The following is a 25,623-nucleotide window of genomic DNA, read 5'->3' on the forward strand; positions in this document are numbered from 1 at the left end:
TTGATATATAATTTACATATACCCTGTTCCATTTTCAGAGAAATTTATAGATGTGATGAGAATATTACAATATAAAATATAAAGATATTAACACAAAAGTTTTGAGAGACCTTTTCAACTGATGGTTGATTATTTTAATCCTTCATCTCTGTTCCTCGTCTGCAGTGTCATTGCCCTCTTTGTCTCTCACCCCTTCTGCAACTATGCTCTCGCTCTGCTCTGCTATGGCTTGTCTGGGAATTCTCAACAACTCCACTCATACTACTTAAGTTTCCTCTAAGCCTCTGCCTTGCTTTAGCTTCTCTAACAATATACAAAATTCTTCAAATCTGTAAAAGAGCTGTGTTTGAAAAGTGCTTATATTTTCTTAGCAAACTGCACCGTTAATCTTTTAGTAAATTACCTCTGAAAATGGAAGAAAATCTTTTAATGAGTAGTTAGAAGGGTCGATTTCTTTCAGTTTGCATGAACAGATTCTTTCACAAACAGCTCTTAGAGAGCTCTTTCCTCTACTATACTTTAAAACCTCAGCTACATATGAGAATATCTAGAGTATCTAGCTCTTTCTCTTTACACCTTAGCGCTGCTATTATATCATTATAGGCCTTTATTAAAAGAAAGAGATCAAAGGAAATTATACAAATACTTCATATTTTGTGAGTTCTTTTTTTTTTTAAACTTGAAATTCAGTGGTTCATTGGCCTCCGACTGTAGTGTAGCTTATTCGGGCAGTGTGGGTGTTAACACTTTGTCTGTGTCCCACTGCAGGATCCTGACTGGGCATCCAGCAACACGTTTATGAACAGGTGAGTGGCTATTGTACTGCACCTCTGAAGCACTCCACGTAAGTCTCCTCACACTGCATATCCACTTACACTCCTGCTCCACTGAGGCCTCACGTAATTAGTGGTGTCAGTTGTGTGGAATGCATGATGGGTGGCTTGGGTGCTGATTTGCATACACTGACAGCACACAGTGAAGCACAAACACAGATGGACATAGAACATAACACACATAAATCTAGATTTGCTATCGTAGAAACGAGCATCACTCGCATAGAAATGACGTCCATGAGAAATGTGGGTCATACAAAAATAGCACTACACTGTCTGCTACTCCGAGAAAGCGAGGAAGTACTAAAGCCTGAAAGTCATGTGCTCACAAGGTCAAAGCATGTGTAATGTCTCTCATTATGCACAAGATTGATGGCTAATTCAGTTTACTTTCTACCAGTCTCTACTTCTATGAACAAACACATTACTCAAAACTATTTTCTTCTATCTTTTGCTACAAAGAAATGTAAAGGGCAATGAATCTACCTATTTATGTTTGATTAGGATATTTGCAAAATTAATACCTGTATTGGATTTTTAAAGTAAAGATCGTGGTTGTGGCGTTATTGTATGTGCACAAAACCGTAAGGATTTAGCCTCCACATTGTGGGAATGTAAATAGATCAATATTACAAAAAAAATTGTCATGTCTTATATTAGTTATCTTGACAAGTTTTCTTTAAATCCTGGTTTTAATTGTTTGAAATGACACACTTGCCCAAAAATTACAGGTCTAGGCTTTTGATGGCATGAGATCTGTATTTTTTAATTTTTTTTCCAGAAAAGATTGGATGCACACACAAAAAATGTAATGAGAAGACACATTATACCATAATGTTAACAACTAGTTAGAAAGTACTTTATCTACGCACCATGTTACAACAGCAAAACCATAAACTGTCACTTCCCTAAAGACTGAGTGGTGCCTATAAAATGTATATAAAACTTTTAATGTTACTTTAGATTGCCTCCCTTGCATATATTTTAACCATGTGTTATATATACACACTCTTAACTGATAACAGTTGATTTAGCCTTTTTTAAAACATTTCCATTGTTGTTTATATGCAGTGCATTTTCTGGCCTGTCTTTATTAGGTACAGCACCTCAGCAATGCGAGCCTGGTCATTCTCTCAAGCGGTAAGAACCTCTCTCTTTTCCTCTGTATGTTCACTGATGAGTCATTTCATGCATTTCACTTTTTTCCTGTGTTTTGAATATATCAGTTTTGTTGTCGCACAGTCGAGTGAACTGCAGTACATTGGAAATGAGCTAAAGCAGCAGAGGTCAGAGGTCATACTAAACTAAAGTTTGATCCTGGACTGTAAACCATAAACAGTGAGACAATGGCAGACACCCAAGACATGCAGATATTTGGGGTATATTCTTATACCTCAAATATTTTATGCATACCTGGACATGTTCATTTTTTGTCCCAAAACAGTTATATTATGACGATAATATTACTATTAATAATACTTTAAATATACTCATATCTCTAGTATCTAGTGCGTAGTTTAAACATAGTTAATGCTCACTACTCAGAACATTTATGAATTCAAACTTTTACCTTTTCTGCTGTGAATACCTTGTACTTTACAGCTTAAAACAAATATATTTTCTCACAGTTGTAGAATGAGAATATTTCAAGTGATTTAGAGTGAAAACTTCTGAGAGCATGCCAGGTGTGGAGCTCGAATTCCCATTTGTGTGACATGAACATTTAACACACAAGACCGTCTCAGTTGCTTTCCCACGGTCCCCTCCCCACTTCTACACACATGCTGTTACTGTCCAACTATGAATACTGTGTCTGAGTCTATATGAAGTTCAGTTTGTGTCCCATGACAGAGTATTAAGGCTTTCTTCCACGCTCAGCTGATATCCTAGTCAACATATCATTTTTCTACAAAAGTGTCACTGTTCTCTTGTGCAACAGGACAGCTGTCGTTGATCCATCTTCGTACTGTGTATTTGTGTACAGTTTGAGAATGCAAGTTATGGTTGGATTTCTTTACATTTCCTTATTTTCCTTCAGAGGGATGGTGCTGTATCTGAGCACTCAGGAGAAGTCATATAGAAGAAGTAAGAATTCACTAGAATTCATAAAGTCATGCAATATATTGATTATGATAAACAGTGGCTCATAGGAAACCATGACCTGCAGGGTATCCCATGAAGCACTGCAAAGTATGGCCTTTCTGTGTTTTGTCCCTGGTCCCTGGACTTTTTTCTGCATTGGTGTGACCAATCCACCTTCCCATAAAATCGACCAAAGCAGTATGGGGAAGTGTATATGGACTTCATTCATACTGTGAATATGTAAATGAAACTGTACAAAAATCCACATGCAGAACAAGTTGAGGAATTTGTGGTTTAAAACAGGCCAGAGGTAAACAGGTTTGATTAGCTTGTGTCTGGCCATAATTGTACTACCTGACCTCACTTCTCATTATGATACTTTAGAAGGGAGCTAAGAAAGAAGTGCCTATATGTTATCATCAGCAGTCAATCATTTTAATAGTGTGTGTGCAAACATTGTGAACATTGTTTTGGCTACAGCTCCAACAGTCTGCTGATAAGTATAGAGATTATTAAAGAATGTAAATAAAGTGCACTTTTGACTCTTCAGTTCAGTGGTGCGTCCAGATTTTTAGACATGGCCTAGAACAAAGCTGCTTTTTCAGAATATTTTATTATCTTATCAGTAACTGCTTAATCCTGTTCAGAGTTGCAATGGATCTGGAGCCTATCCCAGGAACATTGGGTGTGAGACAGGAATACACCCTGGATGGGATACGAGCTCATCGCAAGGCACCATGCACACACATTTAAATACTCTTTAAGTGTAGGTGGGAGGAAACTGGAGAACCCAGAGGAAACCCATGCAGATATGGGGAGAATATAGGGAGAAACTCCACATAGACAGTAACCTGAGCTCGGGACTGAACCAGGGACCTTGTGAGGGGGCAGCGCAACTCACTGCACCACCATGCTGCCTATCTTAAATTTTAATTGGTTCAAAACCAATGGCCATATAATGATTACTGTACTGGCTTCTTAGTGGCTCTATAGTTCCTAATGTTGTTGTTGGTTACCACAGTGGATCACTGGTCCGCATATTTGATTTAGCACAGTTTTTACGCCAGATGTCCTTCCTCATGAAACCCTCCCCAATTTTATCTGGGCTTGAGACTGGTACTGGAAGTGTACTGTTTTGTACAAACCCAGTGGCTGGGGTTCCCTGGCCGGGAATTGAACCCAGGCCGTGGCGGTGAGAGCCCCGAGGCCTAACCACTAATCCTCCAAGGACCCGGCTCTATAATACTAAGACAAAATTATTTGGTCACAGTAGTAACAACATTACAATCATTTTAATCAACATGAAATACAATTCATTAAGTCTGCTTGAATTACTGCACTAATTAGTAGTAATAGACCTCTTAGAGATTTGTGATTTAAGGATCAGAGTTTGGGTGGGAGTGATTATTTTTTACCAGTGGTTAACCACGCCACACTCCTGCCTTTATTCCCCTGGGCAAACCGCACTTCTTCTTTTTCCTCGTTAAAAACGTGATTAGAGCGACACCCAGTGGCTATTCATGGAACTACAGTTATGTGTGAGCACGTTCAAATGCAAGTTAACGCTTTCGGAGTGGTGTTTGGGAACTTTTACATGAGGGCCATACGTGCTATGTCATTTCATACTAGAATAAAAGAAGTAAGCAACAGGCACTGGGTAATCTCTTGATTCCACTGTAGGCTTAGACATATGTGTATCCGACAGTGGTTGCCATGCTCTGGAAATTCACCAACAGTCTACAGAATATATGGTTCCAGAAAAGAAGGTTTAAACCCAAAGCTGCGATCACTGAAAAGCCGGATCCAGGTAGGAAATATTCTGGGAAGGAAGAAAGAGAAAAACGAGTGAATCCACGTGTCCGAAACATGGCGCTGTTTCAAGCCACACACTGAGACCAAACCTGAACTTCACTTTCACAGTTCCTCTTTCTTCTGTCTACACTGTTTAACTATCAGTCACACACCTGTTGCTATTGAATGACTAAGGAAATGGGTGCTTAAGTGTAACGCGTAGTCTTCTTTTTTTTCTTTCTTCTTCTTCTTCTTCTGCGTGGCTCAGTCCCTAACCGCATATTGTGGTACCAAGTAGTCTACATCCATTCCAGTGAACTAGATGATCATTGTGTGTGATGTGGTTGGGTGGTGCGCGTGCCTGATTTCATGAAGCACCAAAAAAAAAAAAAAGCCCGGAAGAGTAATTCGGACATTTTAGTTTTTGCGTAAGGGATAAGGAGAACTTTTCACAAGCGTGTGGAGTTTGAATTTTTGTCACTTCTCGCCGCTAGAGGAGAATGTTGGATCGAGACAAAACTGAAGGTTTCTCGCCTTCATCCAGTCTAAGTAAGTCTACAGTAACGGCTATGACACTGGTGAGGCACTTTGGATTTGGGACTTTGGGGGTGTTACCAGCTGTTTTTAACGTATGTATAATTCATGGCATAACTGCAGTGTACTTCACTTATACAAATAACCTGTTTCATTTATACAATAAGTAAAATGGCACATTCTTTGGAGTATAATTGTCAACTGAATGTTCTTTTTTTTTTTCCCTAGTTACCCTGAGTTGGCAGTTTATTAGGTACAGTCAGTGTAGCACCTAATAATTTGGCAACTCAATGTAACTGCAAAAAAAAAATATATATATATATATATATATATATATATATATATATATGTATATGTGTGTGTGTGTGTGTATGTGTATGTGTATATATGTATACACAACACACACACACACACACACATATATATATATATATATATATATATATATATATATATATATATATATATATTTATACATATATATATGTGTGTGTGTGTGTGTGTGTAAATTATATATATATATATATAATTTAGATTTAGATTTACACTAAACAGGTGACAGGTGTAACTGACAACACTGTCAATGTAGGAGATTGTTTTTTTTTGTTTTTGTTTTTTTTATATCTGGAGTATCAGTGTGCTTGTGAAGCAATAAGAGATCATTTATATACATTAGTTACTGTTAACTGGGTTACCTAATATGAGTAAGATATCCATTTGTCCATTTATTTTTTTCAGGTTTTTTTCTGATATTACCATTATTCAGGAAATGCTATATTGAAATACTGTGGTGTCTGTTAAGAACATTCAATCTCTTGAGTTTTGCTACATCAATAACATATTACACCTGCCATATGAAATCATTGTTTAATTCTGATCTGAAGTGCTTGTTTACCCTTGAACTGAATTGTATGTTAGACCAGAAAGGAGGAACTGGAACAAGTTGAGGAAATTGAGTAATACCCCTCTTCATTTAGCTTGCATTTTCCAGTAGCATTAACGGATACAGCCTGTCAAGCCTAGTATGCTAGATAAGATTCAGATATTTGCCTTTTCTTTAATATTTCTCAACTCATCCCTCAGGAAAGCAAAGTAGTGTTTATTTTGATGGCTCCCATCTCCTGCCGTGCCTTAACCATGAATTCAGCATTCCTAATTCACCAGCATTGGGAAGTTATAGAAAAAGAATATGAACCAGCTAGAAAGGTCTGAGGGCGGTGTTGGGAAACACTGTCTTAAATATAGACATAGTCCTTAAAAGTACATGTACATATTCAGGAAGCAGACTTGATGCTTTATGATCATTGTAAAACTGTATGATACACTGGTTGTGTAATAACACTGACTTTTTCAAATAAAAGCTGCTTATGTTTAAAAGTATGTTTACAAGTACTTTAGCTTGGTCATAATTTTGAGGCAACAAATGTCATTAGAGCACCAAATGCACTAACCTATGCTTGCAAAAATGTATAAAAACAGCTTAGTTAATCACTCCTGTTTTAGTGTAGTGTAGTTCATTTGGTGTGTTTTTTCAGTGTCGCTATCTGTATATGATGTCACTTCCCACCACTTCCCTGACAGAAGTATGTTTGAGGTTTCAGCTGAGTTTCACATTTCAGTTCTTCAGTTCATGTGGATTAATCCTATTGACTAGTAGTTTTTGTGATTTTGTCATTACTTTCAGTTAAGTTGCTTAATGTGGTTATGTTTCAGGCCTCTTTCCCCATCTCGCTAGCCCCTCGAATGGATGTTGATGAATACAACCCTGTAAGTACTCTACCGTTATTCATGTGTCTTGTTTAGTATTGTTTCTCAGTACCGACAGTAAAAATGTTAAAAAAAAAAAAAAAAAAGCACTCAGTACCAATAAGTTTCATAAAAAACATGAATGTGTACTGTGCTTGTTCTGATGATATACAGTGCATTCAACAACATCTACACTGCACACATAATGCCAAAGCAAAAGCCAGATTTGTGATAACTTTGCAAATTTATTAAAAAGAAAAACTGAACTATCACATTGACATAAGTATTTGGACCCTTTGCTATGACACTTGAAATTTAGCTCAGGTGCATCCCATTTCTCTGGATAATGTTTGAGATGTTTCTACACTTTGATTGGACTCCATCTGTAGCAAATTCAATTTATTGGACATGATTTGGAAAGGTACACACCTGTCTATATGAAGGTCTAACAGCTGAAAATGCATCAGAGCAAAAACCAAGTCATGAGGTCAAAGGACGTGCCTGCAGCGCTCAGAGACAGGATTGTGTTGAGGCACAGATCTGGGGAAGGCTGCAAAAAATTTCTGCTGCATTGAAGGTTCCCAAGGGCACAGTGGCCTCCATAAGTTTTAAATGGAAGAACTTCGGAACAGCCAGGACTCTTCCTAGAGTATCTCCACACATGATCTCTGGAGCTCAACCAGAGTGACCATTGGGTTCTTGGTCACCTCTCTTACCAAGGCCCTTCACCCCTGATTACTCAGTTTGAGCTCCAGAGATCATGTGTGGAGATGGGAGAGACTTGCAGAAGGTCTACCATCACTGCAACACTCCACTGATCTGGGCTTTATGGCAGAGTGTCCAGATGGAAGCCACTTCTCAGTGCAAGACACATAAAAAAAAAAAAAAAAATCAAATTTCACGCTTTCATGTGTCTTGCACTGAGGAGATAAAAGCCATAAAGCCCAGATCAGTGGAGTGTTGGAGTTATGATTGACCTTCTGCAAGTTTCTCCGATCTCTACACATGATCTCTGGAGCTCAAACTGAGTGACCATCGGATTCTTGGTCACCTCTCTTACCAAGGCCCTTCTCCCCGATTGCTCAGTTTGGCTGGTCGGCCAGCTCTGGTTGTTCCAAACTTCTTCCATTTAAGAATTATGGAGGCCACTATGCTCTTGGGAACATTCAGTGCAACAGAAATTTTTTGTAGTTTTACCCACATCTGTGCCTCAACACAGGTGGACTCCAATAAAAGTGTAGAAACTTCTCAGAGATTATCCAGAGAAATGGAATGCACCTGAGCTAAATTTCAAGTGTCAGAGCAAATGGTTTGAATACTTATGTCAATGTGATATTTCCATTTTTTCTTTTTAATATATTTGCAAAGTTGTCACAGATCTGGTTTTTGCTTTGTCATTTTGGGGTATGGAGTGTACATTGATATGAAAAACATAATAATTTAAAGCATTTTAGCATAAGGCTGCAATGTAACAAAATGTGGGAAAAAAAGAAGGGGTCTGAATACTTTCTGAATGCGCTGTATAACATATATTACTGTATCTCCTTTCTCTGTTAATATGGGCATCTATTTTTAGGTGTCCCTCAGGCACAAATCTAAGAAGAAGACTCGAGGTAGGCCAGGAATCACAGTTGCAAAACCTGCACAGCTATGCAATATTAATGTATAAAACCAATGTTTAAAGGTATTTGTTTTAAACAGACAATGCAACAATGAGCAGGAGGAGGGTTTCCGTGAAGGACCTGGACCCAGTGGACCACCAGGGCTGGCTCTACAGAAAGAACGAGGGGAAAGGGTTCCTGGGCATTAAGTGGAAGAAGTACTGGTTTGTTCTGAAGAAAACCTCACTGTATTGGTACAACAACCAAATTGTGAGTGCACCCATTAGCATAACTAAATTACATAAATAATATTGCAAAAGACATTTATTTCCTTCACGTACTAAAATAGAAAGATTTATATACATTGTCTCTTCTTCCATTGTTTTTCATAGGCTGAAAAAGCAGAGGGTTACATAAACCTGACTGATTTTCTGATTGACCGGGCATTGGAGTGCAAAAAAAAATAGTGAGTGACATTTTTGTCCTTTGGTACAAGTGATTATTATATTCACAAGAACATATATACAGTAAATACTAAAGTTAGACTAGTGGGCTCAATGGTTAAGGTTTTGATCTGCTGACGGGAAGGTTGTACGTTGAAATCCCAGCACAAAAGTACTCAAAAGTGACCCTGTCAGAGTCAGAGTCAGTTGAGATATGCCCTTAACCCTTACCTGCTGAGTTGTATCCTGTCTCAGTTGTTAGTTGCTTTTGATGGACAAAGACAGCTGCTAAATTAGATGACTACTTTTGCACATTCTGATTTTCTGACAGTGCTAATACTTATGTAAGAAGACATCTTGCCACATGTAGCCATTTTTTTATATAGTGTTTTGTGTTTTTACTTCAGTGCTATGAAAGCGTGCCACCCGAAGGTCAGAATTTTCTACTTTGCTGCTGAGAGTCATGAGGAGATGAACATGTAAGACTGCTGACATTGCATTTAAATAAAGCAAATATAATGACATGATCTTATGTAAGCGCTTCCTGTCCTGCTGTGTCTCACAGATGGCTGAATAAGCTTGGTCTTGCATCTATACAGTATGAACCCTCAGAGAGCCATCAGGCTGGTGAGTCCTTATATGACTATGATTTAACATGCTGAATATTATGCAGGGATTTAAGCTATGAGGACGTTATTGTGCATGTGTGTGTGTGTGTTTGGGAACACTAGAATGCTATAGTGAATCTAGTGATCATGAGGAGGCTGAGTCCACTGAGGCACCCCCTCCACCCTACTCTGAGCAGCTGCTGAACCAAGACTCACAGTGTGTGAACAGTCCACCAGGAACTGGACTGCCGGTGAGTCCAAATTTTTTACACAGCGCTGTCTGTTTTGTAAGAAACATAAGCCATTCACGTGGCTTGATTCAAGGTCTTGAGTTGAGCAAGACTGGTGTCACACGTTTTTGTGTTCTGAAATGTGTCACAACATAACATAACATACTTAACGTGCAAGCAGCATTCTGGGCTGCTGTAACAGACATAATGGGTGGAGTGATTTCTTCTGATACACTAACAGGAGCACGTGGGTGTGAGGCACAGCTGGACATGGCTTTAATTCAAATGATATGTATGTTATTGCATTTATTCTAATAGCCTTGTTGTTTCTATAGTACCAACTAATTCTCAGGGACTTGTATGGTAGTCAATCTATATAATGTAAGTCTAATAATAAACAGGTTTAAAAATGTTATTTAACAAAGAATAACAAAATTATACAACTACAACTAACTAAAAAAATAACTAAAAATTGTTAATATGGTGAAGCTTTCTATAAGGAGATGCTTAACATTTAAGGAAGGAGTCTTGGGTGTCATCACTTTGCAGTGGTCAGTAAGTTGTCTTCAGGACAGACAACTTCCTGGTTTCTCAGTAACATGACATGCTGCGTTTCTTTGTCATATTAAGTTCAAGAAAGAGGAAAAAGAGAGACTGGTGAGGGAATGAACGTTTCTAGCTATTATAATGTAAGCGATACCAGGAACTAACCTGCTTCATGGATGTTCCATAACATGCAATGTGACTGTAAATGGTTGAAAAGAATGACATGTTGTTTTATTGAATTAATTTTGTGCAATCATAACAGTCTGCAAAAGAAACAATGAAGACACTCATTTTCAAAATAGTTCCCTTGACTTTGACTATTGATCTCAAATACTGTTAGGCATTAAATATAATCTGATGACTGTAAACCTTCATAGAAATCCGATGTGGGAATCACATCACTGAGGTTTAAATGCCAGGGAACGTCCTAGATCTTAGTTGAACTGATGAATCCCTCAGTTAAGTGGCAGAAGATTATACTAGACTTCCAATTTTCCCTTCATGTAGTATTACTTGGGCAGTATATTATGCAGGTCTTCTATCCTTTACCCCAGCCCAGTGATGCTATGCTAACAAAGGTTCAAAAAGAATGTGATGGACTTTGATGCTTTGTGAGTTTAATTTACAAATGCAAAACACGTATTTATGCATTATAAAAATTGTGAACCAGGTTTCATATGTGAAATTGCCTTTAACATGTCTTTCCCAGCACAGTGGGTAGCATTGCCGCCTCACAGCTTCAGGGTCCCCGGTTTGATCCTGAGCTTAGGTCACTGTCTGTGGAGTTTTGCCTGTTCTCCCACCCCTGTTTTCCTTCCACCCCCCAAAAACATGCCAGTAGTTAGATTGGCTACACTAAATTGCCCCTGGTTGTGAATGTGTGTATATGTATGGTTCCCTATGATGGACTGGCATCCCACCCTTGGTGTATTCCTGCCTCACACCCAGTGTTCCTGCAATAGTCTCCAGTTCCACCATGACCCTGAGCAGGATAAAGCAGTTATGTATGCATGAATATCATCCCCTTTCCAAAGCTCTGATTCCTTTTCAGCACAACAGATTCTACCTTCAGTTTCCATACTCTGCAACCAACCGTTTTATAAATGCTGCCATTTAAAACAATGCATTTTAATATACACAGATGTCATGTCATGAAGCTGTGGGCAGTGTTAACAGCATGTTACTGACACTCCTCTCTTTACCCATTTTTCAGGGGAACCGTCCTCCTCCTTACTCATCTCCTGTGCCCAGTGAGGCTTCACCGTCCTCTCCAGTGAGCACTATGACGTCCCAAAGCTCCATGTCCTCTCTGGCCAAACAGCGCCAGTCTTGGCTAGACCTTGTCTCCCAGGCTGGACCTACTGTTGCAGAGAACGTGGTGTCCTTTGCTCAGGTTCACACTCGAGGAGACACAGTACAAGAGGCACCATACTGCAGTGAGACTGCTGCTGCTCTGGCCCAGGAACTCCAGAGCAGTGTAGAGCCCACAGAGCAAGCACTGGTTCATTCAGGAGAGAACGTGATTACACATAACCCCAGTAAGCATACACAATTCCTATAAGTGCCCAGTGCCTTCATGTTTGAAAACATGAGAGCTGTGTGCTTGTGTGTGAGCTGAGCTAGAACATATGGTTGATCCAAAAATAGTACAGACCATTGACTGGTGAAACACAGTCATCACAGATTTGTCTTGGTGGTGTAACAATCTGGCATATAATCATATTATGTTGTTATAATTTTTTGTTCCCTGACTTAATGATCATGTTTGTTTTTCTTCATTTTCAACAAAAAAAAAATCCTATACACTGTAGCTTGAAAATGAGACATTCTCCTTTTCAATTACAAGCAGTATTTTACTACAACTGCTTCTTCTTTACCAGTGGACACCAGTATCCTCCAGAGGTTAATGTCCAAATTCCTACTTTTACACACTGATGGTCAGAATACAATCTTGGGTTTGGATTAGATGTTACGTGTGGTGCCATGTTGCTGGGCAGAAAAGCACTATTAGTGTTAAATTTACTGAAGTGACACTTTGTATGTTCACCAGAAGACTTCACTAAGAATTATGGCTTTAAAAAACTGAAAATGTCTTTAATTCTTTCTTGGTAATTTGGAAAACCACTAAAACGGTTGATTTTAGTTTCAGATGGTGAGGAAAGCACTAATGATGAAATGGAGAAATTGTACATAGATCTGAAAAGGGCGAGCCTGTCTCCCATTGGTGAGCGGAGGCCGTCGTCAAAACGGGAATTCAGAGCTTCCTTTATAAAGCGCTGCAAAAACCACAGAGTCAATGACAAGTTACACCTCGTTCGAGCGCTCAGCAGCACACTGAAGGTTTGCATTTTATCACGGTTATTTTATCAGATTTTAATCATCTCCTTTTAGTTTCTACGTTACATAACAAGTGTGATCATTGTCTTGGCTCTAGGCTAAAGAGGCAGATTTGCTGACTCTGGATCAGGTGCTGGCTGACCCTGCACTCACAGCCTCTAAATTCCGGCAGTGGAAGGAGACAAACATGGTATTGCTACAAGAGATGCATGCAAGAGATCCTCCTCAGACTAAATCCTGTGAGGCCTCTGACTTAAAAGCTGTTTCCTCTCTAACAGAAACCAGTTTATAGACAGACACCAGACATAAAGGTTCAGTACGACAAGCAGGCCACAGTGGACCCATGTCTGAAACATTTCCCATTTTACCACATGCATACATATATTTTAAAAATCGAAGGACTTTACACATTATTTGTATATATCTTGTGGTATTTTATTCTCTGCATTTTAGAACCATCAGTATCTCACGTCGATGCTGGAGAGTCTGATACTGTTTTTGTGTTAGATCATGCTGGAGAAGTGTTTTTATTGTGTTTTTATTTTATTATAGGACAAAATCTTTTTAGTGAACTAACTATTTTTGTAACTATGTACAGTTTTAGAATGTGTTTCTTGTAAATGTTCATTCACATTCACTCACTATAAGTGGTATATTTCCATTTTATTGGAAATAGAAATAAACACCATGCTTAAACTGAAATTGAATATTATTTATTTATGTTTGTTTGCTTGTTTTCATCTTAAGGCGACACAGCAGTCAGATGTTTAATTTCCAGTTGCTTCTGGTTATTCATGCATCTTGAGACATTTCCACTGGTGCTAGTAATTTGATTAAAAAAAGTAACATTTAATAGAACACATACACTATCTGTCCAAAAGTATGTGGTATGTAGTGTCATCATATTTATATGTGCTTCATATGTGCATTAATATGGAGCTAGTCCCCTCTTTGCTGCATTAGCCACTCTTCTGGAAAGGCTACTAGAGTTTGATGGCAAAAGGGATTCTCTTCCATTTAGCCACAAGCATATTAGTGAGGTCAGACACTAATGATAAGGCCTTCTATGTTTGATGGGCTCTGTGTAGGTCAGTCACATTCTATCACATGAAACCATTTCTTTTTGCATTTCAGTTCACCTTCTATCATGAAGCCAAAAGCATGCAATTCTCCAGAATCTCACATTATACTTTATTCATTATGATTTCCATTCACTGGAACTATGAGGCCCAAATTATGAATTAGAAGGAGTGTTCACATACTTCTGGCTGTGAGTTGTATGTGTAAGTGATCTGATTTATAAAATTGTGTATACCAAAAAAACTTGAATAAAAAAAAAAATCATTTTAAATGTGAGGGCTGAAATAGATTTTGGCTGTAAAAGTGTTGTTATTTCTGTCCATCCTATCAGGAGTCTCTGTATTAACATCATTCAGGGTTTTCTCCCACCTCTGGCACCTATGCTTCTACTCTTTTAAAGAAGCGACTCAACCAATCAATCAATCATGAGGTACAACCAGTGTACACTGGAAGGTTTCAGCTGATTCAGGGCCTGGCCTGATGAATAAATAGATAAGAATAGAGGCGGTTGGTGAAGGTCATTGTGTTCAGTTCCACTAGCTGTCTCCACTAGATGGCAGGCTCATACTGTGAGGAATCAATACAACGAGAAAATGGCACACTGTTTTAGAGGTGTGGTCTGACATTTAAAATAGATTTATTTGCAAAGATGTTGCATAAACCATTGCACAAGCTTGTATTGTATGTGCAGTGGGGAAAAAACCACCTTGACATTTGCTGTTGGCGATAGTCAAATGTTTGACTAGCTAAAGTTCACAAACATAATTTGATACCGAAGTGCAAGTGCCAACAAAACAGGGCAGTGTTCCTTAATCTCTCTGCCACAACACGTAGCAGAAGTAGACATAGTGGTGTGCCAAGACATGCTTTGTGTTTCTCTTTATTTAAGTAAGAAAATGCCATTAATTAGATTTTTCAAAGGCAACCCAAGTAAGCGCTATAATAATTTGAAGTGTGCTGTTGTATATGTTGTAGGATTGAAATCCTCCTTTATATGGTTCCCACCACTTCTTCAGGAGTACATAGTAAGGTGCAGCCACTAAAACATGTTTAGAGGAGCATGTAAGGGATTTAAACTGACAACAATAATCACAGAGGTGAAATCATTCATGAATGTTAACATGGATATTATATAAGGAACTTTTAAAAAGACATACCTCGTGCTCTTTGAGGTGCATATACTGTCTGTCAGCAAGTTTTCTGAATATTTCTTTTAAACACAGAAAATAATATGCTTATTAATGACACTGAATTTAAAATCACTGTGTGTTAGGTTTGTTTGCTTAAGAAATAATAGAACATGTATGTTTGGGAAGAATGGATTTTTGTTCCTTTTTTGTTGTATGCTTAACGAATCTTTAATAATATACTCTAATATGTAATGTATTACAGCATAAAAAAATTAGTCCAGGCTTACCAGACATGCAACTTAGTCGTAGAGCCAGACAGATGAATCTCTCCAGAGTGATTCGCCCAGTGGAGTCAGCAAAGCGTAGAGTTGTAAGTTTCAGCAAATTATCACTAATACGGAAGCCTAAGGTAGCACAAGGCCGTAATCACCATGTGAGAATTCTCATGTTTGGAAGCACTCCTATATGACAGATATGTGACTAAATGGAAGCGTAACTACAGTATATCCACCTAAATTACACCTCAGTAATGCAATACCTTGTCTTAAAGCAAAATTAGTTGCATCAACTATATGACAAAAACATTAGAATGAACCTGTGGCTTCCACTGCATGCCGAAGCTCTATCAGTGACAGAATGCCATCTCTGTCATTGTCCACGTGGAAGAAGATATCCTGTGAAAACACATAAGGTTTGCAATATATCACTGAGACCTGCAAAGATCTTTTAAATAGTGGGCAAGTAAAGTCTACATTTTAAACACAAATGCATGTTTACCTTGTACAAATCAATTTTTTTCAACAGCTCGCTGAGTTCTAATGCATTGAGTGTTCCAGTAACTGAGAGCTATTAGAGAAGACTGTTAAGGAGCACGGTGATCCCACATCTAGCTAATTATATACAGTTTTAAAGAATTCCAGCCAACCTTAGCCAAAGAATGCATTATTCATTCCATTCGCATATCTTTACAATTGTCTGCAATTGTTTTGCATAGATGTTTTCTATGCAAACAGGATTGTAGGATGATTGGTACAGTGACTGAAAAGGTATAGGATACATCCATCATAGCAACGATACTCTGGCAAGCATCCAAGCTGAAACCTCCTGTGCTTTGCACACCACCTGGAAGTACAGATATTGATAAAGTAAAAAGTTTTCTGTAAACTAGGTCTATCTCTCATATAAGACCAGTTGCTCACCTCCAAAACAGTTCTCATTTAGAAATCTCTGAAGCTGCTCTGCGTTGATTTCCTGATACTAATATAATATGAGAAATATAAACTTTCAGATTGTAGTTTCAAATATTGCATATATTTAATATTATTATATATAACACATCTTTTATTCTTAAAACTGGAGAAAATCAAAGTTGAACAGATTTTCATTTTCCTGAGATGCAGTATATCATCAAAATCATGTTTCATGTCCATATTTGCTTCTTTAGTACAGTTTACAAGCTTATGACATCCAATAAGCATTATGCAAATCCATACCCAAATCAGCAGGAAAATTTGTGTAAATTTTGTTTTCTATGAAACATCCTCCATCAAAAATTTTCAGTTTTTTAATGGGAAAAAAAAGCTATTCTTTTTTAATAAAACAGTATAGTTACATGATCAGATATTTGACGCAGCACTTTCCCCTCAGAGCTGAGTACCATAAAGGGTTCGCTAATAAAAAAGAAAACTGGTTAAGGAATATGATTCATCCAAAATGAAAGCAATAGCATGTCCCAAAAGTCTCTCATCACAAAATCTCCCTACAGTTAGGACACTGTCACTTGAGCAGTGTTGAATGTTAACTGTAGTGCACGTACCCTGTGTGGGTTTCTGTCTTAGAACAGAGGGTCAGGATGAAGGAGGCAGTTTTATTGGGCTGAAATGTATATGGTATGATGATGTACTCTCCTGGTTCCAGTCTCACATACTCCGTTATTTCACGTGAATCAAACATCACTTTGGTGGAATACACCAGATTGCTGGTGCTAATGGAGGAATCTGTGGATACCCGTCTAGAATCTTTCATCTACAAGAGAGATGAGCAAATATATGAATTTGCAGAAAGAAATTTGTGCTACAAACTGATAATATTAGCCAAAGTTAATAATATAACCGACTACAGTAAATTTACCTCTGGTGTTCTCTGAAAAAAAGGAAAACAAGAGCTATGAGAACAAAGACACAGAGTAGACAACCATAATAAAAAAAATAGAGATTTTTGACAATTCTCACTAGCCTTGAAAATGCTGAAACCAAGGTGAAGTTTTCTGGTGAGACGTCTGTTTCTCTTATCAGGTTTTTGCATAAGAGACACAAGTATATTTGGCGCTGTCTTTGGTATTGGTTCACAGGCTCTGTTTATGTCAGTGATCTTGACTGGAAAACGGGGGTTGGTCCAGAAAGTGTCTAAACAGATTAGCAGTATAAAACTGTTACTTCCATTTAATACCTTGAAATGTAAAAGGTCATTATGAATGTTATGAATGTTTCTAAGCAGTATGATGGGTATTTAGCATAATCAGTAGTGAATTACTGTAGCTTCTATAAGTTATCATGTTGTTCTTATGTACAGTATATAGATTTTTTTTATTTTATATTTGACTATTTTTCAGATTTTATAGTTTATAGTTCATATTCAGATTTGGAATTTAATTTTGTTGTACAATGAGAATACAGATGTTCTATTCTATGCTATTCGATTTGATTCTATTCTATTTCTATTCTCTTCTACTTATGTAGGTATCGTAATGAGAAAACAAAAATACCAAATGTTCAACTTGAAATCAACACGTCTTTTTACAATGGTGTTTCATGGTCTGTGGCAGAAAGCATGAAATTGCTCATCAACTCACAGTAAATCGTCCATAAAATCTTAAAGCCGCTGGATGTACGATTTGGAATGTCTCCATCTTTGATGGAAAAATACTACTGCAAGCTACATCCAGAAAAACATTTCGTAACATGGGTTAGGCTGTGCCATTCTCCACTGTGCTGTGTTCTAACCTGCAGCTGTCTTTCACACCAAGTGCTCTGCCTAAATAGTTACGATATTATTGGTGAAAGATCTTCTCACTTTAAACAAGAGCTAGCCTTTTATCTAGCATCAGTATATGAATATTAATGTGTATTAGTATAACTAGCTAACTTAGGTCCCTAGAGGACTAGTGGTTAGGCCACAGAGGTGAGAGGTTCAATTCCCGGCCAGGGAACCATGCAACAGTGCTCTCTCAGTGCCGGTCCCGAGCCCGGATAAAATCGAGGAGGGTTGTGTCAGGAAGGGCACCCAGCATAAAAACTGTGCCAAATCAAATACACAGCCCGATGATCTGCTGTGGTGACCCCTAATGGGAGCAGCTGAAAGAGGAACAGTATAACTAGCTAACTTACATGGGCCTAACATCTAGTGGAATTGAACACAACAGCCTTCAACAGGTTGTACAAGTCTGCCACATACATAATATTGACATTTTTACTTACTAAAACTTACTACAGTTTTAAACATACTGAGTAGTCAGTAAGACACTATACAATAATTACTTTCACAATCCATGCAGCCACCAGCTGTGCTGCCTGCGAGCCAGCGGCCATCGTACATTGATAAGATCCAGTGGCTTTCAGGGGAACCATCCAGAAAAGCAGGAGAGTAATTGCAGATATCCAGCTGACAGAAGCATTTGCAGAAATCCTCCATAGACATCCTCAATGCAAAATAAAGGCACATATTTAAATTCAACATACACTAAAAGGCCATTTGGTTTAAAAAAAGAGTTTAAAAGCCATTTCTAGTAGTTCCTACCAGAACTCTCCATCATTGACAAAATTTGTGTAATTTTTGCGTTCTTCCTCACTAACTGTCATCCATGTTTGTGATCTGAAAGAGTTACAAATAGGACAAATAGGAAATATGAGTTAATGATTTAATTCAAAGTACTTGTATTTACGGACTCAATCATACGAGAAAGAAAATATTTGTCACATTATCTTATGCAACATCAATACAAACCCACACAAGACACACAAGTTCAGAGTACACAATACTGAAAGGGGCAAAGAATAGGGCCTCAGAAACATAAATATTTGGCACGCCCTATTTAATTACAGTTACGCCATTCTTTGGGGCAAAGTGCATAAATAGAAAACTAGCAACATCCTTGCTGTAAAGCAATACAGCACCTAACCATGTCAGATGATCATCTTCTATTTCACTACACCACTAGTCAATTCTGTAAGCCTGCTATATTAGATTAGATTCAACTTTATTGTCCTTGTGCAGAGTACGAGTACAGAGCCAGTGAAATGCAGGGTTTTTTTTGTTTGTTTGTTTTTTTTGCATACCCCAGCTTGCTAGGAAGCTGGGATCAGAGAGCAGGGTCAGCCATTATACAGCGCCCCTGGAGCAGATGTGGTTACAGGCCTTTCTCAAGTCCCCAAAAGCTTGAACCCCCAATGTTCTGATCAGTAACCCAGAGCCTTAACCATTCAGCCACCACTGCTGCATGTAATAATGGTTTATGACTGCTACTTGCATTTGTATTTGTCTAAGTGTGTTGTTGACTATGTGAAACAACTTATTTTGCTGATTTTTCTATGTGCACATTTTTAAATGCTTGGTTATTATTTCTATAGCATGGTAGTTTTACAGGATTTAATATAGCACAAGTTTTAATATAGCACAACTTCTTACCCATCACTCCAGCTTCCACTCCATTCTGTGTGCCCCCAGGGGTTTAAGAGCCTTACCAGCTGAACCTGATTGCCATTGCTCGTCACCTATTTAATACACCCATGGAAACATCTTTCAAAACCTCAACCTTTAAAGAGTTTCAAAGACTTCAAAAGGCAGCTAGTCACAGAATAACAGACACACACTAATCATAAATAGAATGCTTTGAAATTGAAAAATGAAGCCAGGAACAATGTATCTTATTGATGTATTTTGTAAGTATGCCTTATAACAATGCTGAAGGTTTAAAGGTGCAGTTTGAATTTTTTAAATGGCTTTAAACTTATAAATAAATCATAGAATTCTAAAAACACCATAGGAAATAAAATTTGATTCACAATATTGCCATATAAGGAATCTGGCTAAACAGCCACTATCTTCACTGGGGCCTAAACATGTTCCAGCATGACAGTGCCCCTGTGCACTAAGTGAGGTCCATAACAAACAACGCACGCTATAAGACATACAATGCTTAGTTACATCATTCTAAACGATCATCTTAGTGTGATAGACTGCTTTTCATAATCCTTTTAACTCATTCCCTTCCTGCCTTTCCTATAGCATTCGAAACAGAACTTTCACCTTGTGTTCAGATACTTTGGTTGTAAGGTAAGTGTATTTTTATTTTCATTTACAAATTACTTTAAAAGACAGTAGTGGCCCTAAAAAATTACAAGCTGCTTCATTAAAATGGATTCATAAGAAAAAGCCGTACCATAGTGACCCCTGTCACAGTGTAGGCATGACCCTCCACTAGACCATTGTTCTGCTGTGTATTAAACGCTGCCTGAAAAAGAGTTTTGTAAAGATGCTTGGTATACAGGCATACATATGGAATAGAGAGCTAATTATGTTATTAACACAATGATGGAATGTGCATTTTAATGAAACCATCACCTTACAGCCTAATAATATCTCTCTAACGCTATCATGCACAAAGGTTCATGGAGCAGTAGTGAATAGTGTATTTACATTTCCAGGTGTGCCACAACCCATCAGAGAGTCGGCTCTGGCTGCTCGATGGATCAGGTCCCACAGTATTTGAGGGTTCTCATTTTGGGGGCATAATGTCATGTGCACGCCACCAGTAAAGTCCTTCAGGGCTTCAGATACCCAGCCATATTTCATGTCTTCATAAGACCCGCACACTCTGAAACAAATGCAAATGAAACAGTTCCCTGCAAAAATCATGGCGAGTTAAATTTATATCATGGTGTTATTAGATTTAAGCTTACTTAGCATATGCTTTTTCTAACAGAGCAGGCCAAAACTCAGGAATTCTGGGACTTTGGGGAGTTTTAGGACTTTGGGGGCGTACAAAAATGAGTTGTCCATTAATGGTTGGCAGTTTGTCATCGATTACAACATCAACCCATTTCCCAAACCTCCAAAACTGTGAAAAAGAATGCAGTTACAATACCATAAAGCATAACAAAACAGATATAAATATGTTTGAGCGGAGTACTTGCCCTAAAGTGAAATATTCCTGCATAATCCTTCTGAAATGACTGTTCAACAGGAAAGACCTTCTGCATGATGTGCCTCTGAAATGTCAGAGCACCAACTGCAGCTAGAAACCAGCAGTTTCCTTAAGGAGCAAAAACACACAAGGAGCTTTAAAGTGTCATTGCGTGACACTTTATTTGAGAGGTTTGTTAATATCTCTAACTGTAAAATAGGATTTTTTTTAAAAAGAATCTTTATTAGCATATTAGAAAAAGAAAAGATGAGTCAGTTGAAAATAAAAAAATGCCTACACTACAATGTAGGAAACAAGGCTACAAATGACATGCATTCAGTTAATACATTAATTATAATACATTACTTAATTGTACCTTAAACATACATTAATTATAATATATTATTATAATCTTACCCACTACGCCCTGGGCAAAGTCAAACCTGGACACACCATCAACAATCAGTTGTGGGTTTGACACCAGATCCTGAAATAAAGCCAACAGCTATTAATAATTAGGTAAACTTATAATAGCAGGGAATCTAATATGAAAACAATGTTAAGATGTCAAATCTTTTTATATAAAATTGCCAACTTCCATGTAGCCTAATATATAATTTGAATACCAGAATCTGCAGTAAAAGCATAATCTTATAGTGACCAATCAATCATGATAAGAATTTTCTATGGGTGCACTCTTTTAATTCAGAATGAGTGTTTGTATTTTCAGTGTGGCTTTTATTTTTATTTTAATATCATGAACAGGTTTCAGCACAATTGCGTAATTTTCACAATCAAGCCAGAGAAAAATGTTTTTACTGATATACCGTTGGCCTTCTCCATTCCACTTTAGCCAAGTCCTCAGGCTGTAACAAGTTTTCTCCAACGGAACTGTTGTCAGGGGGGAACATATCATCAACATATCTCCTTTTTCTTATAAGACAGTACTGGTGCAGCAACTCATAGTCCTGGTCCAGGAACTTCTTCGGGTTACTAAGCGTGCCCACACCATTGCTTTCTTGACGCTCCTTTATGATATTCAGGCACACACCAGGAGCAGACATCTTAGAATATATTTATTCTGTTTAAAAATATAAATCATACATGGTTATTACATGCACTTCATTTTTGAACATTTTCAAATGCTAAATCCAAAAGCTACAGAGGCGTGAAGAGCAGATAAACAAATGACTATTTGCAAAACATTTTTTCATCAACATAGCAATAATTCTGTCAAAATGAAAGTATTGCAAAATGGCACATTGTAGCAATGCCATTACTGGTAGCTAAGCAAATAGGATAGGTGTGTGTGTGTGCAAAGTTTAATTTGAATGTAACAGCCATGAAACTGATGTGCAGGATGCATGACTGAGGAAGGCAGGTGAAGGCAGGTGAAGGCAGGCCCAAGGCAGGCCCTGTCCATTTGGATCAATTCCAAAATCTAATCCGTTCATCTGCTGGTTATAATGATAATTTGATATATATTCTAAAAACATTCAACAACTGATCGTTGAGATATTGCGCTCAGATTATAATGAGAATCTCGGACAGCCAGATGGAAGAATGGACAGACAGAGGGATGGACGTGCAACCCAAAAGCATAATGAAGCATAAAGACAAAGTCTTTAAGGAGGTTTAATAAGGAATAGCACTGACTAGAAAATCATGATCTTGCAGATTTATGGTTCTAGGAGCTTTAAACTAGTAGCAACATTCTTGTTTTATTCAAGAATGCTTGCAGTAAAATTTACTTTTGCATGTATTAATTTGGCAGCTGCTTTTATCCAAAATCTTTCAAGATATCCAGACACAGAGCACTTTAAATAGTCAGTTGTGTTAGTTGTATGATGCAAGTTGTATTAGATTTTCTTCCAGTTGAACTAAAGTGCAATAGCCAAAACTTACAATGGTTCAAGAAAACAGAAGTGCTAAGAAGTTCTATACACACTAGTCATAAAGCTCTCAGTTAAACCATAATGAAAACTTACAAATGGACCTTGCAATAGAGTGCCAGTAAGCATAAGAGTAAGCAACACAATTTATCAGTCACAAGTAAACGAAACAACCTGCGTGCGCATATATTTATATGTTAAACGCTAACGTAGCAATATTATTGATAGTTTAAGCGCTAAGCCTGCTTCAGACTGCAACTCACTAGAGCAAGAGTTTCTAATATGGTATTAGTATATGCAGTTCAAAAAATACTTTTAAAAGTTTTTATTTTACCTTAATGTGAGGTGACAGACAGTAGTGAGATCGCACACAGAGAAACGGTAGCCTTGCTTCTTGTTGGTGTCCTTTTATATCTTTTTTGTTTGCCTTTGTTCAAGGGTGGGGTTCAATGCTCCGCCTGTCTGCATATTTACCTGAGAATACTACAGTTTGAAAGCCTAAGAGCAGGGAATCAACAAGATTGGGCAAGTCTAACCCTGCCAGACCACCATCTATTACACAGCATCATCCATGCCAATGCAAAGGTTACAAGAATGGAAATTTCTATTTCACACTGAACATTGGGAGAAACCCACATGGACACTGGGAGAAAATTCACAGAAACTACACATAGACAGTAGCCCAAGTTCAGGATAGAACCAAGACTCTGAAGGTAAAATAGTATTTGCAATAAATACCCCTTTTATGCAAGCCATCTTTCCCTGAAACCTGCTCATTGGGTTATCGCTGGGTTATATTTTCCTAATCTGATTTTGATTTAAATAGAAAGCCCATTTTGTTTAGTGCCCTATCTCACTAATCCTCTTGTGGCTGAATAGACAAATCCCCACAGCCACGTTACAAAATCTATTGGAAAGCCTTCCCAGAAGAGTGGAGTTTATTATAACTGTGAATGTTGGTCCAGTGGGTTGGATTGATTCATCAAAGTGATAGCCCTTGGGGAAAAGCTTTTTCTCAGTCTGTTGGTGCATGAGCAGAAGGTCCTGTACTACATGCTGCTTCTCAGAAAGTATAATCATTGCTGTGCTCTTTTGACCAGTGAGGTGGTGTTGACAGCCATTGATTAGTCCTCTGAAATGTGGACACCCAGGAACCTGAAGCTGGTCACTCTCTTCGCCTTGAGGAATGGGGGTATAGCCAGAGCAGACCCAGAACAACGGTGAGTTAAATAGGAGCTGAGGAAGGTTCAGTGGCTGCATCATAGTTGACACTCAATTAGGATTTTTGTGCTTTACATAACTCTTTCAACTATGTGACAGCTTTTATTTTTATTTATTTATTTATTTATTTTTGCATATATTTGCAGGTCCATGCCCACAGAATTTCTGACAGAATGCTTCCATCATTTCTATGATGTGTGGCATTACAGCCTAACAGCTCTACTGTTGTCTCATAGGCTCATCCTTACGAAATACCAATCATTGTCCAAAAATATATAAACAAAGCAATTTTAATGAATGTCCTTTTTTGTAGCTATCAGATGAAGTAAGAATATAACAGAAGAGATACCTGAGTCCAGATACTTACATACATATCTAAAATATCTTAAATATCTAATATATCTTTTTCTAAAATCGTTTGGTTTGTTTTTTATGTCCCATATGCTGTGTGTTTGTGCACTGCCACTAGATGGTTGTAAAACCCCACTCTCTTACCTGTTAATTCACGCTGGTAAAAAACTGTTCCCTTTCAAACAGGGATTACCATATAGAAAGAAAAATGTAAATTGGAAATACATGTTTAACTGTAAGCTGGGTTGGAACAAAAACCTTTCAATTCAGTGCCAAAGAATGGTCTAAGAGCACCTCCAATATGTTAGTGTACACAGTGCAGCAACATCAATGCAGCTAAGTTTATCCATATTTTCAGATTTCTAAAATTGATTAACCTTTTTCAAATGTTAGAAATATTTTTAAAATATTACTAATGAATAAATACAGAGAATGCCATTATAGGAAAATATTCAACCACAGTGTTAGGGTGATGCAGTCCAAGGCAAAGCAGATTTATTGTTACCACCCCGAAGTTAATTACATTCTGATAACAGCATGTCTAGAAATATTTATTCCTCCTATTTTTGACAGTAATTTGCCAATGATTCAAATTTTTTAATTTATTTAAAAATGGCACAATACTTTTAACTGTTTACATATTACTGTAATGTTGTGGAATGTCCATAACACAAGTCAATCCCTGTTATCACTTAAGATATAGCAGCTAATTCCCTTACCAGCCTCTCTTTTTTCTGTCTTTTAAAGGTAAAACGACAAATAAATGCAGCTTGTCATATTACTGAGAAACTGGAAAGCACAAAGTCTTCTGTCCTGAAGACTCTGCTTTGGCAGAAAACTTATCAACTGTTGCAAAGCAATGACACTAGAGACTTCTTCCATAAAATCTTATATAAATGTCTCCTTGAAGAAAACTTCACCAAAGCAACAATTAGACATTTTCTTTTTTGAAAAAATGTGGTTTTAAAATCTGTTTATTATTAGCCTTAGATTCTTTAGTAAGAATTCCCTGTAAAT

At 37.6% G+C, this 25,623-nt stretch overlaps 2 protein-coding genes and 1 long non-coding RNA gene across 8 annotated transcripts in view; 2 read left to right on the plus strand and 1 right to left on the minus strand.

The window, feature by feature from the left end:
* LOC113538998 (connector enhancer of kinase suppressor of ras 3) overlaps nt 1–13,453 on the plus strand; it is a 49,991-nt gene extending 36,538 nt beyond the window's left edge. The window contains exons 14-25 of one of the 4 annotated variants that reach the window (XM_034307758.2): nt 769–806; nt 1,931–1,973; nt 6,954–7,007; nt 8,563–8,599; nt 8,688–8,857; nt 8,980–9,053; nt 9,438–9,509; nt 9,596–9,657; nt 9,762–9,889; nt 11,628–11,952; nt 12,558–12,754; nt 12,849–13,453. In XM_034307758.2, the coding sequence (XP_034163649.2) occupies nt 769–806; nt 1,931–1,973; nt 6,954–7,007; nt 8,563–8,599; nt 8,688–8,857; nt 8,980–9,053; nt 9,438–9,509; nt 9,596–9,657; nt 9,762–9,889; nt 11,628–11,952; nt 12,558–12,754; nt 12,849–13,043 (1,395 nt within the window). In that variant the 3' untranslated portion in view covers nt 13,044–13,453. The other 3 variants (XM_026934520.3, XM_026934522.3, XM_026934521.3) reach the window with 3 other exon arrangements.
* A 998-nt stretch (nt 13,454–14,451) lies between these two features.
* Nucleotides 14,452–23,507, minus strand: LOC113538997 (calpain-3). 3 transcript variants are annotated; one of them, XM_026934516.3, is made up of 21 exons: nt 23,369–23,507; nt 21,970–22,223; nt 21,560–21,629; nt 21,153–21,271; nt 20,919–21,076; nt 20,656–20,833; nt 20,399–20,470; nt 19,645–19,730; nt 18,757–18,831; nt 18,498–18,658; nt 17,197–17,366; nt 17,092–17,103; nt 16,778–16,986; nt 16,574–16,631; nt 16,161–16,218; nt 16,019–16,083; nt 15,739–15,807; nt 15,557–15,635; nt 15,249–15,365; nt 14,989–15,041; nt 14,452–14,870 (listed from the first exon to the last, which is right to left on the minus strand). In XM_026934516.3, exons 2-21 carry the CDS (start codon nt 22,204–22,206, stop codon nt 14,844–14,846), a joined length of 2,073 nt encoding a protein of 690 aa, XP_026790317.3. In that variant the 5' UTR covers nt 22,207–22,223; nt 23,369–23,507; the 3' UTR covers nt 14,452–14,843. The 3 variants fall into 3 exon arrangements, with proteins under 3 accessions (XP_026790317.3, XP_034163651.2, XP_053093364.1); XM_034307760.2 differs by lacking the exon at nt 17,092–17,103; XM_053237389.1 differs by having other exon boundaries at nt 17,092–17,366.
* On the plus strand, nt 19,740–24,695 carry LOC113539000 (uncharacterized). The gene is made up of 4 exons (XR_003403892.3): nt 19,740–19,898; nt 20,245–20,292; nt 24,135–24,254; nt 24,402–24,695. It is a non-coding gene; the product is annotated as an uncharacterized LOC113539000 (long non-coding RNA).
* The last annotated feature ends 928 nt before the right edge of the window (nt 24,696–25,623 follow it).

Source organism: Pangasianodon hypophthalmus, chromosome 10, assembly GCF_027358585.1.
Source record: "Pangasianodon hypophthalmus isolate fPanHyp1 chromosome 10, fPanHyp1.pri, whole genome shotgun sequence".
NCBI lineage: Eukaryota > Metazoa > Chordata > Actinopteri > Siluriformes > Pangasiidae > Pangasianodon > Pangasianodon hypophthalmus.